Here is a 20,174-nt window from a genome sequence, read left to right on the forward strand (position 1 = left end):
CTTCTTTTCTAAGCCCGGGGGGGAAAAAAAACAACCCCCCCCCCCCCCCCCCGAACAAATCCAGCCTCTGCAAGATGTTTTTCACCTGTCCACCCAAAATCACAAGTGCTTGCAGAAATCCTAGGTGAAACCTTTATAATCATCATGTCTGTTTTGACAGAAAAATTTGCCGAAGAAAACTTCAGTCCCCAAGTGTCTAAGGACTAAACAAAGGACATTCACCCCTGCACTGGTGTCAACAGATTGAAATCAGGTGTGGGTCTTACGCGTTTCAGATCGTTGGACATGAAATTCCTACTCACTCCACAGAAAGCACAGGGAGCCTCTGTGGGTACGAAGCTTCAGAAAGCAAAGCAGTAGATTGGGCAAAGGAAAGAGCTCAGAAGGCACAGGCCTTCACCTACCACAAAGCTTGGTCCCTGCTGGACTCTGTTCATGTCACTATTATGCAAATAGGTCTCAAAATACAGCCTATGTTTCCAGGGGTTCAGTTTTACCCTACTCCTCTACAGCATCTTAAAAATCACTCTTTTCTTGGCATTTCCAGCCCAACTAGCATCTCTCTCTCAAGCAAGCATCTACCGAGCCATTTGGAATACAGAGTGCAGAGTCCTACCCAGCCCATGACTGACTGTAGCACCAGGGGGATGTTGTATTCTTGCAGCTGGAAAAGCTCAGATGGATCACAATCCACAGCGAAGCTGTTGGTGTCATTGTTGTACTCCACAGGACAGGTGAAGCACCGGTAGCCAGACATAACATATGACAGCTGAGATGGGGAGAAAGGAAGGGAGGTGGAAAAAAGAAGAGACATAACCTTCATATGCGAACTTCAAGATGCTGGGCTACAAGTCAGCCATATTCTTGGGCTGTCATGCAGCTAACTTTCTTGAGAAGCAGTAACTGCCTAACGGGATTATGAGCAGATTCTTGTTTGTATGTCTCTGCTTGGAAGGTGGTGATCAGTCACTGCATGAACAGCTAGAGTACACAGCACCACCAAGGCAGCTTGCAATGAGCACTGCAATGGGGAAAAACCCCAGAATATCCTGGCAACTTGAGAGAGTCCCTGAACTGTTCCATCGCCCCCTCACTTATCCCACAGAAAGACTGTAGGTACCACTGTCACACCACTAACTCTTGTTGCTAGACAGCACCAGCATGCGATTTTGAACAGGCAGCCAGTCGATACCATGGTGGGTTACCTACCAGCAGTCCAAACAGAACCGTGGCAAAGAAGCCTCCAATAAAACCCTCCCAGGTCTTCTTTGGGGAAAGCTGCAATGTAAAGGGAAAGAAGAGTATATTAAAGCCTAGCTCATAGGGGTGTCTCAGAATCAGCCTCACTGAGCCCCATCGGTGCCCACTTCCAACTGAAATTCAACAGGGACAATAAACTAGCCATGGCCCAGGGCAGATCCTGTAACCTGGTCTAGGTCAAACTCTTCTTCTGGGAGTATGCCCATCACAGGCAAGTCCCAGGAAATGGAAAGCCGGTATGACTTGCTTCAGCAGCCCCTTCTCTGCAGGCGCGGCAGAGGAATGGCCAAAACCATACCGTAACCAGATCATACTTGGTCAGCAGGGGGTCTCCTAAAGACTACTGTCTACTGGTGCTAGTCTCAGACCTAGAGCCCAACAGTTCCCTCCCCTGCTCTAGCTAGCTCCATCTTGTGTCAAAGGCATCCCTGCACCAGTCTCATTCTGTGTCTTGGGACAACTTAAACTCAGGACTCACCTTGATAAGTGGGGTGCGGCCAAAGAAAAACCCAAACATATAAGCCATGATGTCATTGCAGATCACACATGAAATTGGGACGATGAACCTAGAAGGGAGGAAAGCAAAGCCATTCAGCACTATCCCACAGCAGCCAGATTGTTCACACACTAGCAATTCTTCTGTAACAGCATCCAGACTATACCTACTTGGTGCTCTTCCAGCCTACTGTACCGACTACCTTGTATTGGAAAGATAAGGAGTGTTAATCAGGGCACCACAGCTAAACGCCAGCTCCCACACCCTCATCTTCCCTACTCTATTTAAGTCATACTTTTTCTCATCCCAGTATCCCACATGCTGTTATACATTCATTCTTTCATCTCGTTACTGGCAGCACTTTAGTACTGAACAAGCTGTTCTCCACATGGAAAAGCATCCTGGGAACTTCCAGAATGCACAATATATCTTCCAACATTGTAACAAGGCCCAGAAAAAAATCATCTTTTTCATTATTGCTGGCCTAAGGAAGATGGCTGTTAAGGGCACTGGGCCATGCTCAAATACACAACATGGAAACTCTGCCTGGCAGCTAAAGGAAGCTTAGGAAGATTTATAGCCTGTTTCTTTCTCTCACTCCCCTTCTCACACTGACTAGCAGAGTCAGTGATGAAACCAGCTCCACTGGCTTTCTGCTGCCAGGGGGAGTCCTTCCCATCAGTGGGGCCAACCTCACAAAGCCATCAAAGAAAGGACTGGGGATCTGGCTTGAGGTTGTGGGGTTTTTTTTTGGTTTGCTTATGCACACTATACCATTTCTGATGGAAGCCACCCCCACCCCCCCATGCAGGTTATTAGTTAGATGCTTTTATTTCACACATTGTACAAGGAGAATGCCGTAGTGCATATTAGTCAAGAGAAACAGAAGTAACTCATAACAAGCACCAACTCACCAGATCATTCCTTCAAATAGGTTGTGAATGATGAGGTGCGACTGGGTAACAACAATTAGCAAAGTCACATGGGTCCAACCAAACTGGAAGAGAAAACAGCATGCAATCCAGTTGGCCTAAAGACATTTCTCACAACAGCCTGCAGCAGAAACCGAATGCTGATTAAGTAGCGTTTAGAGAACAGATAGTTAGTATGTCAGGCACCTAGATACCCTCGGGAAAGAGCGCAATATAAACCACAAATGATGGGTCTTACCCCATGTGTCAACTTGCCTGGCCTAAGAGCTTTTTATTCAATACCTCTCCTAAACACTTCAGTCCACTTGAGTACAGGAAAACAGGGAGAAAAGACTCCATATACAGAGAAGGCATGAGCATCTAGCAGGAAGCAACCAGCTCAAACCTCCTCCATCATGTGGCAGTAGGCATCGCTATGCAGCAGTGGTGGGGGATTAAGACCACTCCTGCAAGGTGATCTACCGTCACAATATGAGGTTTGCACCATCTCAGCTCAAGGAGCTCTTAATGTTAAGGAGAACTGCACTGCAAGCACAGACAAAAAGGAGTTTGGAAGATGTCCGGTCAGAGCCACCTCCCCAGTGTTAGCTACCAGGAACAGCTTTTGCATCAGGCAGCTTCAAAGTGCACAGGTAACAGGTAAGTGCTTATAAGCTTGCATTCTTCTACACAACATATGCAAACAGCCTTGCCATTTCTCTGTATCCAGACACAATTAACTCTGGAGAAGCTGAACTGTTGGTCAAACCTTACCATGTAGAACTGGAGACGATAGTGCTTCTTCACCAAGCTCAGAACAAACATGCAGAAACCTAGAGGAGGGTGGAGAAAAACAAAACCAGAGAACAAGATCAGATCTTGCAATAGTAAGAAAATTATTCTCACTATCACTGCAACATCTCCTCATTGCTTCTGCTCCAGCATAAAGTTGCAGCATTATGATAATGTGCAACTGTGGGCACAAAAGCAGTCTACTGCATCAAAACGCATAATATATTAAAAACCCTAGATACAAATAATCAATTAACAAGGACAATCCCCTGCGCAAGACATTTTCTGACAACAGTTTAATTTTTCATTCCTGGACCTTCTATCTCCATGAAATCCATGTAATGACACCTGAAGACAGGTTCTTCACTTCCAGCTTAGAGGCACTCTGAGCTCTCAGTTGGCTAGTGTAACCTCCATTGCACAGGAAGGAGCATTTACACAGTGAAAGAAGAGCTCTGTAGCTACATTTCTGCACTGGTTATATTTTTAAAAAGGTTCTCTCTCTGGCATCTCAAGGGCAGGGCTGAGTCTCATTTGACCCTCAAATGCAAAAGCAGCCCATAACAGAGCTGTACATGCCGTATCATTTCACCCCGAGAAGTAAATTCACCAAAAAATAGCCTGTGCTGGGGTGGGGAGATATGAGTGTAGAGAAGGCTGGATGCAAGATTGAAAATGAGCTCCACATGAATCCACATGAAGTCTGCAGGAAACTATTTTAGATACCTGTTAGGTAGAGGGCAAAGGAAATGAAGCGATGGTATTTGCTAAGGATTCTCAAGGGCTCCTCTCTCTGCACCAAAGTGAAGAAGTAATCTGTGACAGTCTCGCCATAGAAGAAGTAGTTGACACAGAGCAGAAAGTACCTGGGAACAGATGCACACTCCTTTTAGACAGGAACCACCATCCCAGTACAGAAAAGTCTTAAAAGAAACGAGGCTCTCACTGTTTTTCGCAACAACTAAGACATTAGACATTTGTATTAGATGCAACACCCCAAGTGTCTCTTGACCCCTACCGTATATTGGTAACCCAACCAGCTTTTTCTGTTGAGATGCATGGAAAGGTACTGACTGTAGGTGGTGCTGCTTAACAGTCCTCTCAACTCCTAGCTACTAAAGGCAGCGTGCCTCTCCTTCCATGTACACCCATTAACCATGTAACAAGCAGTGGGGCACAGCCAGCCCCGTTTCATCCCAAACACACTAACAACTTGTGGAAGCACCAGGGGGTAAATATACAGATGAAAGAAGGGAATGGGCAAGCCATACTGTCCCTCTCTCTTCAACTGGAGACACCATTTGACACTTCCCCACTTCAGAGACTGGGAGATTCAGACAACCAAACAATGGAACAAAGCCTGCTGGACACAATGCCCAGAAGCCACTGAACATCATGGAGGCGGCACGTCCTTTGGGATCCTTCTAGAGGAAACACAGCATCACCCACTGATGAACCAGCTGATGACTTCTCAGCTGTTCTGCTTACCAGCTAAGCGTCCTGAACCAGGGCAGATCATACGAGTGGTACACGTTGTAGCCAATTGTGATGATTTCATGGAAACACTTGATCTGCACACACATCACCTGCAGACGAAATGTTAAATGTTACTGACTAGGGTCCTGGTTAAGTCCATCTGTAAACCTCAGTGAGGAGGTCTGTGTATGAAGTGTGGACACTGGGAGGAGCTCAATGAGGCCACAAAGCAAATGACCATCTCTTACCCATCACCTCCTCCCCCCACTGCCTCCAAATTTGACACAGGGCTTTTCTTTCTGAGACTCAGCAATTATGTACTCTCTTCAAGCTGTTTAGGAGAAGCTGCTCAGCCTCAGACGCTTAACTGGGAAAGCACATTCCTAGCCTGAATCCCAGTGTAGCTCCCAGCTGGCAAATCCAAACTCTAAAAGCTCACAGGTGCATTTGGAGTTTTCTATGTAGCACCGAACACCAATGGTCCATGGCGTGAAGGAGTTGGGTCAGTTCGATGGAGACCATACCACCCTGCTAGCCATGCGACTGGTACAGCGCAGCAGAAAGCACCAAACCTAATCCCACAAATTCAAGAAGACTGGCATTTTTGGATCGCTGCCAGGAAGAAACGTAGCAGAGATATGGTTGCTATATTTGATATGGGCTTTCCAAACAGGACAGAAAGCCAGTGGAGGGACAATCCACAGGGGAGTACCCAAACCTGGGACCTACAAGTGTACAATTACACTGCCCAAGCAAAAAACCTTTGTAGTGACACACAAAAGCTATGAGAGCAATCAAAGAAACAGCACTGGCAACGTGGAACGCTTCTTCCCAGAGGCTTGCTGACCACAAGGGTAATTCAGCAGCAAGGCCTATTAGGCACAACTACAGGGCCAGGGTCGCTGTGGCAACCTGAGGGCAAGAAGGGCACTATACCCCACCGCCAGCAGCACATACTTGATGACCCTCTACTCCGTACCACAAAATGCGTGACAAGGTGTCTCCCAGAAGAACTTACAATCATCATTAAAACCATGGGCCCCAGGTAGATGATGATGAAGAAGAAGGCAATCATTGCCAGAGTGAGGATGCCTCTCACCCACCAGTTCTTCCATCTAGGGCAGAGAGAGAGAAAACTTCAAATGTTAAGCACGAATGTGAATCAGCACATGAGGCCTCTCTAGTAAGAGTAACTTCTGCTGCTTTCCTATCTCCTCTGCACACTCTCCCACCAAACAACACTGGCAGGAAGTGGTGTTTACTGGAAATTATCTTTTTCTTCCCTACAGTGCAGAGGACAAGTGATACATTAGCTCAGTCCTGGTCTGCAGAGGGAAGCTGAATACAGAACCCGGGGGATCCTTTGCAGTTCACTCATGCTCTCAGTCTCTACTCACTTTAAGAATAATCGTGGCTATTGATCTGTAAGTAAGGTAGCACCTGAACAGAGCCAATGGCCATGTCTCCCCCCACCCCAAGAGTTCATGACCTAAAATGACAAGCAGAAGGTGGGGAAAGAGATGCAGAGAAGAGAATGGCTCTCGGGTCAAGGTCCAAGGACCCTTCCTGGCTCTGCCTCAGACTTCCCAACAGGTGATGATCCCAAGGAGATAACTTCCTCATCTCTGTTAGCTGACAGGATCCAACACACTACCTAGTCCAGTGAAGTAACCGTTAGCAAAAGGGGGAGAGAGAGCGTTTTGCTCCGGATTCTGGAAGGACGGATGAATTTACTCAGCTCTACCTCAAAGACAGGTTGGAGAGAGCCCGGTTGAGGACCTCAGGAGTGTCATCAGAGGTGGGTACTGGAGCTGACCCTCCAAACTCCGATTTGCTTTCGCTGTCTGATGCAGTCTCTCCATCCAGCTTGTTCTCTGACTCGGACTCCTGCATGGCAAACAGAGGCAGAAGGGAGTTAGGTAGGGAAAAAGGGTCTAGTTTTTTGGAGTTTTTCCTTAAATGTAAGAAACCTTTCTTAAAAAAATCGTGTTCACCCATTATAAATCAATCCCCCACTTGAACTTAGTTTTACAACATCAGAGCCGGCAGCTAGGATTAGAAGAACGCAGGGTATTCCAGACACTAACCGTTGGTGCCACACATACAAAAACAGGGTCGACTTCTCGCGCAATTGCTAGCAGGAGGGAAAGAGCTGCCACTGAACCCAGAAAGAGCAGATCTCTCTTTGCAGGGTCAGATACGCTTTGTACTTGATCCATGAACACCCCCCACAGGTAAGAGGGATGTAGCTTGTCAACAGCCAGCTATGCAAGGTATTCAAGATACCTAGGGGACCAGAGGGGTGCAAGTGCATGGCACTGGCTAAGAACAAAACATCTGTAGGAAGGTGGGGACCACACAGGCCTTTGAAGCAGTTCTCTGTACACTCTATGCACATACACTCAAATTTAAGGTCACATCACCCTCCAGAAACTGAAGAACACAGCTTATGGCTCCAGCTTGACTGACCAGGCCACAGCAGCAGTCCAATATATGTTACAAACCTAAAAAATGCACTCTCCTCCCTGTCTGTATTGTTACAGTCCCCAGCGCAGAGCGGAGTCTCACAGGGCTGGCTGAGAGATGCTGGAGGAAAGACTGTCCATACATAGAAGCAAGGGAGACAGGGAAGGGACAGGAGACTTGCACATGGCTGTTCAATCAGTCCAGCATCTTACCCTTTGGGTAAAAAAGCTCCTCTCCAGACTTACATGCAATTAAAGAAGCAGCGGCAAGAACCTTAGTTCTCCCCCAGTCACTTCTGCCGGCAGGGCTTCATGCCCAAGTTTTACCTCTTGCGAGGTCCCCTAAATAAGACTGCATGATGCCTGTGCACCAGCCATGCCACATAGCGAGTCTGCCCAGGTCATTTCATCTTTGCTCAGCCTCCAAAGTCCAGATGAGACACGTGCCATTATAAAACTCTCTGCAAATACAGGAAGTTGGCAGGTGGCAGAAAGAAGGAATCAGGTTTGCAAATACCACACACTTGTTCAAACCTTGTTGCTTCATTACCCTGAGCTCCAGTCATGCCCAAGTGCCCTGTCAAAACTAGAGGGCATTTGGGGAGGACCACTCAGAAAAGCAGGGTAGTGGCTGAGCCAGCGCACCCTGCAATACAACGCACCAGCAAAGGCTGAGCTTGAGCCTCAGCCGCTTTCATGCTTCCCTGCAGGCAGGGAAGGAAATGACCTCTAAGACATCAGGTAGCAACGGCAGCAAGCCAGACTCCCACACAGGCAATGACAGAACCGCTGCCAGAGCAGTATTTTTAGCTGCTTCCCTGCTACAAGCTTAAGTTGTTTCCTAGGGCAAGTGAAATACCAGGAATTGCAGCTACAAAGTCACACCCTCAAACGTTTCCCCACTGCACAGCTGCCTGCACCAGAGGCAGCCTCCCAGGGGGACATTATTCTTTTTTTATTTCAAAATGAAGAGCAAAGATGAACCCACTTCCTTGATTTAAATGCACACACAGAACACTTGCTGCACAGGCAGGGGGCATTCAGCAGAGAACCGCAAATGAACATTTTCATCTTCCTTCAGTTTGTCCTATGAGAAGTTTGTTGGTTCCTTTGGGTTTCCTGAGATGCCCTGATGTATCATACTGGCCCTGTTAAACGACTTGCAGCCAACCTCGGGGCAAAAGGTTTCAACTCAAGTCTAGTTTGATGCGCTTCCCCTTCTGGCTTCCCGAGCTATCTGCATCTAACAAAAGGCTCTGGACAGAGATCATCTTTGCTGCATGTGCTGCAAAAGAAAACCAGCTTTTAATCTCAAGGCATTTTATGATTCAGACTTAACAAAATTGTAAGATCACTGTCACTCAAAATTATGGCATCAGTGTCCACTCTGAAAAAATACTGCTTTCTAGCTTTGTATAGCAATATTTAGTTAATTCTCATGTGCTCAGTACTTATGGTGAACTGCAACACACTCAATAACTTTGTCCCTTACAGCAACAGCAGGGGGAAGGTGCCCGGCTCTAACTGGATGAAAAAAGAGAGTCAGGAAAGCTGATGGATAACAACATAGATGCATGTTCAAAGCTACAATGAGAGAAGTCAGATCTGCTCCTTTGCTGACCTCCTCTCAAACAGGAAGCTGGGATTATGTAGGGTGTTACTGTGCTTAATATAGGATGGGGTGGTGATTCAGTAACTGACACTATTTTTATACCTTTTTATACATATCACAACCACTGGTCTACAAATCATCGGTTCAAGCAGCTGATCAAGGCGCTAAATAACTTGTTTGGGCCTGCGAATGATGTGCTGTGGTCTGGGCTACTTAATCCAGCTGTGAAGTTGCCATAGAAACAACCTTATGTGCACTTCAAGTGCTATCTCGCCAGGCCTCAAACAAAATGAGTTGGATCCTTACAGAGCTGGGCAAAAGAGTAAGTATCTGATATTAACATTCTGCACACACCTGGTGGCTGCATGCAAAAGCAACCCACAAACAGCACAGAAAATATCAAACAAGCAACCAAGCAAGGCAGGTTAGACACTATTCTGTTCGCACATTTAAAATACAGGAATCCTGTATTTTCACATGGCAATGTTAGGGCACTGCATCCTAAGAACCAAGTAAGAGGTCTTTTAGAGATAGGGAATAAAAAGGCATACTGATGTTAAGCACAAGCTCAACACTCGTGAAAAGTCTGTCCCCATCGTGTCAATCTGCATATGGACCGGGCTCTTACAGAATCTGCTTCACTTGTTGACCTGTGATTACTACAAAGCCAGACTGCAAGGGACCTGTGCAGGCAATTCCCTGTTTTAGCATTCAAGTTGGTTGTTTAGTAATTGTGAGGCTTCAGGCTGAAGCAGCTCTTCAAAATGCAGGAAAGCTGCATCTAGCTGTTGTGTACCAGCTTCTTCAGCTTGTTACCAAGAATGACGTCACTGTGACTGTGTGCATAAAGGCACAGAAGACCCCGCGCTCTGTTTCCCTGGATCAGTCATTACTTTAAAAGTCATCCTCTCGTTTGCTGAAATATGCCAAGTCCATTAAACTGCAATTACATGTTACATTTTCCCCCTCTGTTGGCTATTATAAGCAATGATCGAAAGCCAAAGTTTCTTTGCAGTACATCTGCCAGGCATGACCAACTGGCCCTTTTTAGAAGCGTTTGCTTTAATGATCCTTTAAGAGGCAATTAAATTAATCTTAAAAGCATTTTTTCTCATGAGTCATTTACAATTGCATTCAGTGAGCAACTGATTCAAAAATAAAACATGGAAGATAAGGTGTACTGGGGTGCTTTAATTCACCCACTCTGAATGCAGTTATTGGAAAAGGTGAAGAAGGGGAAAAAGCCAGACATCCCTACATGTTACCCAAGGAAAACTTGAGAAAAACTTCAGCATGAGCTCCACTACAAAACTGAAAGAAAGATCCAAGGAGTACATTCCTTCTGTTTTAGATGATGCATTGTGTTCACCCGCTCAGATGGATGAAACCGTAGCCTGCAACTCAGCCAGTGGGAGAGATGTTAAAAAAGTACAACAAAAGGAAGGCTATAGACCTGAGCTGCATCAAGGCTTATGCATGCTCGTTCATGCTCCCGCTCATGCTCTCGCTCCCCCCCAACCCATAGAAGGCTTGGGTTAGATAACGACGAGTCTTAGGTCAACTGGGGAGAGTCGGATTTCAGATGCTTTCCTCTCACAAGCACAGTATGCTCAAGAAACAATGGGATGTATTCCACGTAGCCAACTCCTTCCCAACTTTCAGCCCCCACCCCCCCCCAACCAAGGCAATGCTACAGGTAATATAGGTACAAGCATCCCCATTGCCCGACACCTAATGAAGCCTGCCAAATTAGTCCTTCCAAAACCAACAAGGCTGAATTTTGCTGACACAGACTATTTCCCCACATATCCCAGTTGAGTGAGCATGCAGGAATTAGGCAGTGCCAATGAACAGAGAGAGAGAGAGAGAGAGAGAAAAAGCAGCTACAGCTAACGTAGCAGACATGGGCATTTTGAATACTGACCCAAGCATTAAAAAAAACCAAAACGAAACTACCCATTGCTATTGCCCACCCCCAAGCCCACAGCTTTGTTCTGAACACAACGGAAGGTCACCAGGCAGTGGGACCCCATCACAGACGTGCACTGAAATGGGTCTGTTGCTCTGTAGCCACTGACCATTTCGAGAACCTGACATGATTCATTCGTATGGCATCTCCTGGTGACTCAGTGCAGCATGATGCGGGCTGAATGCACTTGTCCCCCCCATGCCCCTTGCTCAATCCACTTCCCAGATGATTCCAGAGAAGCAGGAAAATAAATGTACTAGGGCTGGGAGTCCCCTGTAGAAGCCTTATAATATGCCAAACAACAGATACCATCAGTTTGGTCTAGGTCTAGTTTGCTGACATGCAGGGCCATCCCTAGAGGGGGGCGAATCGGGGCGACCACCCCAGGCCCCACGCTTTGGGGGCCCCGCGGAGCTGGGCAAAGCTGCAGTGGTGCAGAGCCAGGCGGAGCGGCGACACCGCGTCCAGCCGCTTGCTACCCCCCACCCCAGGTGGCAGCAGCTTCTTTGGGCCTGGGGCCCATGGGATCGAAGCAGGGTGGGGCCCCGCATGGACTGATTTGCCCCAGGCCCCGCACCCTGCTCGGGTCGCCTCTGTTGACACGCGACATTTGGCAGCTCTGCTATGAACATTCTTTACTGAAAAGATTTTTTTTTTTGGCTTTGCCATGGTTTCAGTCACCACGGACTGCAAGAAGCCTCAAAGAACAAACCTCCTAAGCAGCTATCTTCATTAATGCTAGCAGCACTCAGGCAATGGATTTTCTAGGAACACTCCAGAGAGATGATGCTTCAAAAGACGAACTGATCAATAAAGTCAGGCACCAAGTCTTCCCCCTTCACCTCTCAACTGATAGCACTGTGCTGCTTGCGCTGCTAGGTGGCAATTTGCAATGCTTCAAGAAACCCGCTTGTTGACCATGTCCATGGGCAAGAAAACTAGACTTGCTTAAATATTGTCCATTGTGTTTCTTGGGGAAAGGAGAGAACGTGAGGCTATACTTCTACCTGCAGGTAGCAATGGGATGACATTTGGTAAGGCAGAAAACCAACAATCCCTACCTGAAGCTGATCAGAGTTCTGCTTTCCAAACCCTTAACTTCTATGACAAAGTTACTGTCAGAAGCAGAGCGCAAGGGCGACTTCTACGCAATTCTCGTTAAGAGCGTTCTACTGTCATTTTACCGCTGGAAGAATTGCTCAGCCTATCCTTCCCTATCTGACCCCTTGCCCACCTGACTCCTCCTATAACTAACTAAATGAGCACACCCTACACCTCTTCCTATCCAGAGATGGGCTTTATTCTTACTTCATAATGAAGAACTGTAGCGTGCATCTGTGATGGTCTGCAGAAAGCCAGTCTCTCTGCTGAACAGCAGACAGTGCATGCAGGGGCTCAGAGACCTTCCCCCATGCACCTACACTGCAGGTTCATCCCTAGGCTCTACAGCTGGTTTGCTGTTTGTCGACAGGACAGATCTGCACCCTTTATTTATTCTTCACCTCCATTTCTGGATTGCAGAAGCAGGCAAAGCAGCTGGAAGGAGCTATTTCTAACCACAGACAAACAAGGCGGACATAAATAAGGAATTGGTACAGTGACACATAACTGGCAAGAGCCCACTGCATAAACAAGGAGAAGAGAGACGGGCAGCATTTACAGAAGCTCCTTCCAGGGATGCATTTCCTTCCTCCCTGACATGCACTGTGCTCTTTTGTGTTTGAAGTTTAGAAAAAGCACCACACTTGGGTTTTTTCACTGCACTCTGGGAAAGGGCCAAGCCTCACTGTACTCTCTGTTAAATGTCTGAACCCTAAACAAACCTCATGGCTGCCTTTGAGCGGGCAAATGTTGAGCTCTGATTCCAGGATGAAGTATGTTGAAGGTATAGGGGCCAGAGCAAGAGGACTTCTGTTTTCAGCTTAACTGCAGGGAATAAGAAAAGCAAGAAAAGGTTCCTAGGGAGGTTCCTGCCAAACAACATGGTAGACATGCAATGAATAGATATTTTGGATGGTTCTACTGTTTGCCAAGCACACGGCCTACTCGCTGTCACACAGGTCTCAGTTCTTACCATCACAAGGACTCAGTTTATATGCGCCCACTCGCACTGCTGCTCCTGACCACACTAGGATGGCCACTTTCCTTCACCTCGCCTTGAAGTTTTAGAAGTTAAGTTTCCTATGCTGTACTTCCATAAGCTGTAGGATAAGCCTGGGTGAAATTTCATGTGTGCAATGTGGAGGGGACTCTCTCACCACTCTACTCATGTGCACTACAAAAAGATAACTGGTGTGTGCGCGCACACAAATGCATGAGCTACTCCATGCAGAACAGTCTGATCTACCATCGTAGGCAGGTGGTTAACAGACCCGTCTACCTGGGAGGAATTACGGTTATAGAATTAAGGCATTTTCCTGTTTCAACAGAGGCCGAAAAATAAATAAGACTGGCATTTATACAGGATACTTTAACTGAAACATGAAATCTCTCTCAACAGCCAAGCAAAATCACAGGGAACACTTATCTAATCAGAGACATGAACAACAACTTCTGAGCTACCCGATACCTTGAAGACCTTTGACAGTTATTATAAAACTTTGGACACACTGAACAAAGATAAAAACAAAGATAAAAACCAACGTCTTGAAAACCTAAGTTTTCCTGACCATCCAGGAACAAAACCTTTGATGCTTGTATTTTTGAAGATATTTTAACAGCACCATCTTGTGCTTTGACTGGGGCACTGAGAAAACTGCTAAATTCACACCATGCCCTCCCACATCTATTAACAGGACTGACTCCATGGCTGGCACGATTTCCCACCAGTCACTTGTCCAGTCTCCCAGTGCTAGCTCAAGAGCTTTCTGAACTAAGGTCAAGTATCTTGAACCTGCAGTCCCTTACTCCCACCAGCACTGAACTTCTGTCCTCTCTCTTTGCTTCATCCCAACGGTCTCACCCTAACTGTATGCTTCAGAAATAGAACATGCAACTAAAAGGCATCCAAAAATGGCCTTCCCCTGCAGAGGGCTTGGGACACGCATCTCAGTGGAGTTCAAGGGACTGGGCACATTCAGTGCCAGGTGACGGTGGAAGGAACACCCCAAGTCCTCTCCGTCACAGCGGGGTGTAATAGCTCAGTTATGCACAGTAACTGAATGTAATCCCTGAGCACAGAAACCAGACCACTGAAGAGCTGAGGCTAGAAAGAGCTGTCAGAGCAACGCCACCTCGACAAAACAGGTCAGCCATCTGCCTGAAGAAGAGCCACTTCCCGGGTGCTGCAAAAGGGAAACCTCCAAACCAACCAAAGCAAATGGTTTAAGTGACAGCAGTGCAGGTGATGTCCCCATCGAGGCCCTGACCAAACCGGGGTGCCTTTTCTCCATCTTCACCCATCAGCAGAAAAAACAAACAGTTCAGCACTTCAGCTCCCGCTGTGCCAATCCCAGCTCAGGGTCTTTGTTATGAAGAGTTTCTCCACACATGGCTTAGCCTTAGCAGATGCTGATCCCATTGCCGTGCATTCCACACAGACAGAGACCACGAACCAAAGGAACCAGCTTTTTTGCAGTTACCCAAAGGGTCTGATTGCTCTGTGAGCCCTAGCAGATGCCAGGTTTCACTACTAATAAAAGCCACTTGAGCATCAGTACAAATAAGTAGGCAGGGGGCTTGAGTGGCAGTGGATCAGCATGTCAGGCCAGCAGCAAGAGTGGCTACCACTGGAATATCCAATTTCAGGTACCCCCAGCATGCTCACCTTCATGGCTCAGAACCAGAATAAACATTGTTTCTGTGGTATGCTTATGTTGAATCATCAGAGCGTCTTGAGACAACCACAGCCGTCATCCAGACACTTAAGCCTGCTGTGATTGAGGCAGACAAGATTCTTTGGGTAAATGTGATATATTTTATCAGACCAACTAAATAGTTGGAAAAATTGTTCTTTGCAAACTTTTGGGCACAAACACCCTGCTTCAGGCACAGGGAGAGGACACTCTGAGGGTCTGAGTTACCCAAACATTCAAGACGACCCCGTAGGTCAGTTTTTTCCTTCCTTAACCACACAGAAGGTCTCAGCTCCTCCGCTCTGCCTCTCTGCACAGCTAGAGAATGGGTGCAAGTCAGACATGGAGGGAGCTCTGGTTTCTGCTATACACAACAAAATAAATCTCATCTCTCGGCTTTCACACTATAGTACCAGGCACTGATACAACTTGAAGCTCTCAAAGCCTTTTGTATGCAGTAGATAAACACCACAAAATCCCTAAAGCAGGTGAGTGTTATAGCTTATATCCAGATAGAAACTAGGCACAAGGAACTTCAGTTTGGCGATCAGACTTGCTCTGTGGCCTTTTGTCTAACTGTACCTACAGCGCAGCTGGAACTAGAATGAAGCATCCTTACCACTAAGTCCATTCATAACACGCTAGAAGCCGTTCCCATTCTTAATTTAACAAGAAAACCCATGGGATCCCTGACTCCCAGGTCTCTCTATCCTTTCTTTTATGTTTAAGCTTATTCCTTTTAGCAATCAGGGTCAGCAAGTTAGTGGCTGGTAAGTAAAAGGGCTGCACATCTCAGTGGAAAGCTCCATCTGCATAACTGGTATACCCGACTTTCATGCAGCACACATGCTAAAAATCCCGTTTCCATTTGCTTCAGCAGTTCCCCTCATGATTAGGTGGGACATTTTCCACCAAAAATGTAGCATATTTGTGACAAGCTGCAAGCTGATGATGCAACACTGAGACACAAAGCCCAGACGACTTTGCCTCTTGATGCCACGGATTCCTCTCCCCCCTTCCTATAGCTACTAGCTGAGTGAACTGCCAGCCCTAGAAAAAACTCCAGGTCCCATGCCCAAAGAGCTGGTAGCAGTGGAGGATCCAAAACCAAACCAAACCCTTCCTGTGCTGAAGCTGAGCTCAGTGTAAATAGTACAATTTCAGTTTTAGAAACAGCACCATTTGAAACCCCATAGTGAGTGCATCCTTAACAGTCTCTCTTTATGCCCTTATTCTTTTTCAAAACTGGAGGTGAAAACATGATTCAACAGGATGTTTGCAACTCAGGAGCTTAATTTTTTTTTTTTAGTTTCCTCAAATAGAGAAGACAGATTGAATTTTACAGAGTACAAACAATAACTCTATAAAATAGGAAATGAGAATCTTGAACTCTCCTATAACAGCAGGAAACTAAATACTTGGTTGCTCGTGTAATGCTATCTACGTAGCTAATTTCAAGTGAATTCTTTGCTAGAAAAACCTAGGATCAGTAAAATCCTATTTATCCCAAGGGTAGCAGTCACAGTTCAAGCTTCCCTAATGACATGTTAAATTGTGATCTGAAGGGAAAAGTAAAAGGATGCTGACCTTTTAGTCAGAACTTCTTTTGCAAGCTACCTTAAGCAGAGATTTTCATTTCAGTAACACTCATGTGGTTTTGCATTTACACAATCCCATGAGCACTGTAAAGGGCAACAACACAGCTAGCACGCTGCCTTAGAAAAAGTACCACCCCAGAATGAAACAAACCTTCCTGTTTCCATTGTCAGAGAGGAGCTAAATGAAAACTAAGGCAGAAAAGCCAGATTAAGAATTTTCCAGTTTTATTTTTAAAACTAACAGAACAATTTATTTTAAAAAAATGAAACCAAGTACTATCTTTTTGGTTTCTCTTTACAAGTTCAATGTCCTTTTGAAAGCAGCCTCCCCTGCTGTGAAATATAACAGGCATACTGTACTAGAATTAATATTATTGGCTGTGCTATGGCTGGGAGACAAAGTAAGTAAAGGAAGACTCGCAAGGATGTCTGAACAGGGGACACACAATTCAAGAAGACCTCCTGCTAGTGGTTTAAGGTATCGGCACAGGTTTCGCTTAATTGTTGTTTTGTATATTGATGGTTTGCCCACAGTGTGCTACAGACACCCGAAGACAACACAATGCTAGCCTCCAAGAGCTCCTAATCCTGGACCCCGACCCTGACCTCGTGCAGTTTTAAAGAATACATTATTATTAGGAGAGATACTGGCCGACTCAGCAGTTCAGATAGTTGCATTCCAACTTCAGCCTGCGGGATGCTCTTTGCTGCCTGTTCTGTACCATGTTCTGTTGAATCCAGAATTCAGTCAGTGGCAGCAGGTCAGCGGTGGAATATGAAAGAGAGGGGTTTGCGTCAACATTTTGTTTGAGGGCAGTGGGGCTGATATAATTCTTGGCCCTGTGCATTGTGTTTGTCCATTATTTGGGGATATTCAGTTAACCCCAACTTGTATGGAGAGCATTTTGGATGCATTACTTAAACGCTAAACTAGAAGAATGCTAACCAGAGGAATCCTGCTGTATGTAAAAATGTATTTGATAATGAGATCAGACTTTAAGCAACAGCCCTTTGGCCTTCTGTGTCCCACGTAGCTAAGGCAACTCTGCTTGCCGAGAGTTCGCATACCAGTTAAGCAATACCAATGCTCCCAAGGAAGCACTCCAACTCCCACAAAAGTACCAGGATACAACAGTGCTGTTGGTTGTAGCCATGTTGGTCTAAGGACACAGGAAGACAAGGTTCTTTGGGTAAATGCAATATCTTTTATTAGACTAACTATATAGTTGGGAAAATTGTTCTTTGCAAGCTTTCAGGAACAAACACCCTTCTTCAGGCACAGGGAGAGTTAAGTCGCCTTGCTACAGTGCAAAAAAATGCAGTCCAAACAGTCAACTACCAAGAGGGGATAGTTTCATCCACTCTTGTTTAATATAGAAAAGCAAAGCTAAACCAAGTCAGTAAATTTAAGCACTGTAAAGCTTTAAAAGTCACCAGGCAGTCAGGCATTTTACAGCTTCATCAAGTTAAGCTTCCAGTAATCCCATTTTCTAGAGTCATTTCTTCTAGCTCTATAATTGTATAGCAACCAAGAAAGTAATTAGACCCAAGGATGATGTTTTATTTTACAGTTTGTGCTAGCCGCTAAAAAGGGATGTTTAAGTCATTTTAAATACAAAGATTTTGGCTGAGAAAAAAACAAAAGAACTTCAAGTGATCACTTGATATTTACTTGACACAGAAAGCTTTTCACCTTTTTAAGGTTAAGTGATTGAAGCACTCTACTGCTATCTTGGAATTAGAACCAGAACTTTGTTCTAACATAAATGCGAGCCAACAGCATGAACCAGCCAACTGTAATTACAATTTCCCCCTCAGCTTGATTCCTGAGGTCCATAGGGTTGTGAATGGCAAAAAAGCCCAAGGGCTTCTTTCAAAATAGGATTTTTATCTTGAAAGTCCATGCTTTTAGTTGTTCACATCTTCCAAGGGGCACCCTTTAAGAGGGTGAGAGGGCCAATGACTTAGTGAAGGACAGCCAACCTTTTAGCTCCATTTCTCCAAGCATCTGGATTGGGCTTTGGCAGGAGCACATACAGTAATAGCGTCCGGTGAGAGAACAGCTCTCTCACCCCGTCTTCACAATGCTTTAGGCCCCAAGTCCCATTAGACTCCAGAAGCACCAGGCTGGGCCAATCCCATGGCAACTCAGTACCCGCTCTTAGACGTGGTGGGCATCCTGCAGCCAAAGCGTGGAAAGGCCTTTACTTCACAGGAATTAATGAGTTTAGGAGAGATGAATTTGGCTACAGCCTGGTTCCCTAAAACAAATTCATCTTGGTTTTGGAAGTTAAGGGTGTGATATTACCAGCATTTATGCATACATAAGTCAAAACACAAGCTCTCCCTAGCCAGCTGGTCCCTGGGGAGCAGATGACAACCCATTTGGCACAGACACCCCACTAGTGGCACCCTGGCAGCAGATCCCTCTGGGCTCCGGGAGCTGCGCCCGGGAAGCAAACACTTGCATGGCCCAGCTCAGGCAGGGATGCACTGAGGCCGTGCCTCCCACGCCCCACCCCCCCGAGCTGTGCCGAGATGCAAACCCAGATGCACTGCACGGCTTCCCCCCGCCCCCCAGCGTGCCTCAGCCCAGCTGCGACCCCCTCGCTCCGCAGGGCCGGGCCGAGCAGCCCTCGCTACACCCGCGGGCAGGCGGTGGGCGCTAGGCCCAGCCCCGGTACCTTGTCGTCGGGCTCCCGGCCCAGGCGCTGCCGCAGCTCGCTCATGCTGCGCCCCGCTGCGAACCCCAGCAGCAGCGCGCGCGCTCGGGCCCCGGCGTTCCGTCCGCCCAGCGCCGCCGCAGCCAATGGGAGCCGCGCGAGCCGGGAAGGGGCGTGGCCAACCACCCCGCCTCTCTAGACCCGGATGTGGGCACCCTTCTTCTTCTCCTCGTCCTCCCCGGCCTGTGGTAGCCGCCATGATGGGTGTACGCCGATGGTGTGTGTACATGAGCTGCCCCATACACGCCGTGAGGCTCCCTGCAGCAGCCCCTGGGCACGGCACTCGAACCCTGGGAGCATGCTAGAGGCAGGGCCGAGTAGCCAGCCCGCGCAGCCTTGTGAAGCAAGCGCGGGTTGTAAGGCCGGCCTGGATTGGTGGGAGGAAACGCGTTGCTTGCTACCTGCGTGGCGATTGGCGTTTGCAGAGCCCGTGGGCGGGATTCTGTCCAGAATCCCATATAGGCGGCACTACCGGTGACTCCCAGGCTCTGATTGGCCGGAAGGAGGAGCTTTCATTTTTCGCGCACGATCCCACTGGTGGGCACGGATTGGTAGATTGGCGGCCAGAAGGCGGGGCTTCAAGTTGCTGCGATTGGTGGAGAAGCCGGGGAGGCGGGACCCGGACGTGAGGTCAGGGGCGCTATAAAAAGAGCAGTTGGCGCGCAGCAGGAAGCAGCCGTCTGGCAGCTCTTCTGTGTCACGATGTTCGAGGCACGGCTGGTGCAGGGCTCGGTGCTGAAGCGCGTGCTGGAAGCGCTCAAGGACCTCATCACCGAGGCCTGCTGGGACCTGGGTTCGGGCGGCATCAGCCTGCAAAGCATGGACTCCTCGCACGTCTCACTAGTGCAGCTCACGCTGCGCTCCGAGGGCTTCGACACCTACCGCTGCGACCGTAACATCGCCATGGGTGTCAACCTGACCAGGTGCCGCGGTGGTGGCCGGGGGGGGTGGGGCTGGGGCTGGAGCGCGGCACTCGCGCCGTTTGTGTCGCGCCTGCGTGGTGACGTCATGCCGGCGCTCAGGGTTTTCCCGCGCGCAGTGGCGGGAAGAAGCCCCCACGGGGGGAGGGGCTTGGGAG

The 20,174-nt window shown here is 47.5% G+C and overlaps 2 protein-coding genes across 3 annotated transcripts in view; one reads left to right on the forward strand and one right to left on the reverse strand.

Moving 5' to 3' along the window:
* CDS2 (CDP-diacylglycerol synthase 2) overlaps positions 1 to 19,173 on the reverse strand; it is a 26,634-nt gene extending 7,461 nt beyond the window's left edge. Inside the window, exons 1-10 of one of the 2 annotated variants that reach the window (XM_019514334.1) lie at positions 19,019 to 19,173; positions 6,680 to 6,822; positions 5,954 to 6,050; positions 4,948 to 5,045; positions 4,186 to 4,325; positions 3,442 to 3,500; positions 2,671 to 2,753; positions 1,739 to 1,826; positions 1,210 to 1,278; positions 617 to 769 (exon numbers count right to left, since the gene is read on the reverse strand). In XM_019514334.1, coding sequence (XP_019369879.1) covers positions 617 to 769; positions 1,210 to 1,278; positions 1,739 to 1,826; positions 2,671 to 2,753; positions 3,442 to 3,500; positions 4,186 to 4,325; positions 4,948 to 5,045; positions 5,954 to 6,050; positions 6,680 to 6,822; positions 19,019 to 19,102 — 1,014 coding nt within the window. In that variant the 5' untranslated portion in view covers positions 19,103 to 19,173. The remainder of the gene's footprint in view (positions 1 to 616; positions 770 to 1,209; positions 1,279 to 1,738; positions 1,827 to 2,670; positions 2,754 to 3,441; positions 3,501 to 4,185; positions 4,326 to 4,947; positions 5,046 to 5,953; positions 6,051 to 6,679; positions 6,823 to 19,018) is intronic. The other variant, XM_019514335.1, reaches the window with a different exon arrangement.
* A 239-nt stretch (positions 19,174 to 19,412) lies between these two features.
* The window catches only part of PCNA (proliferating cell nuclear antigen), a 4,593-nt gene continuing 3,831 nt past the window's right edge, over positions 19,413 to 20,174 (forward strand). The window contains exon 1 of the mRNA XM_019514336.1: positions 19,413 to 20,019. Coding sequence (XP_019369881.1) covers positions 19,799 to 20,019 — 221 coding nt within the window. The 5' untranslated portion in view covers positions 19,413 to 19,798. The remainder of the gene's footprint in view (positions 20,020 to 20,174) is intronic.

The sequence above is a fragment of the Gavialis gangeticus genome, unplaced genomic scaffold, assembly GCF_001723915.1.
Source record: "Gavialis gangeticus isolate Ggan-Ray unplaced genomic scaffold, GavGan_comp1, whole genome shotgun sequence".
NCBI lineage: Eukaryota > Metazoa > Chordata > Crocodylia > Gavialidae > Gavialis > Gavialis gangeticus.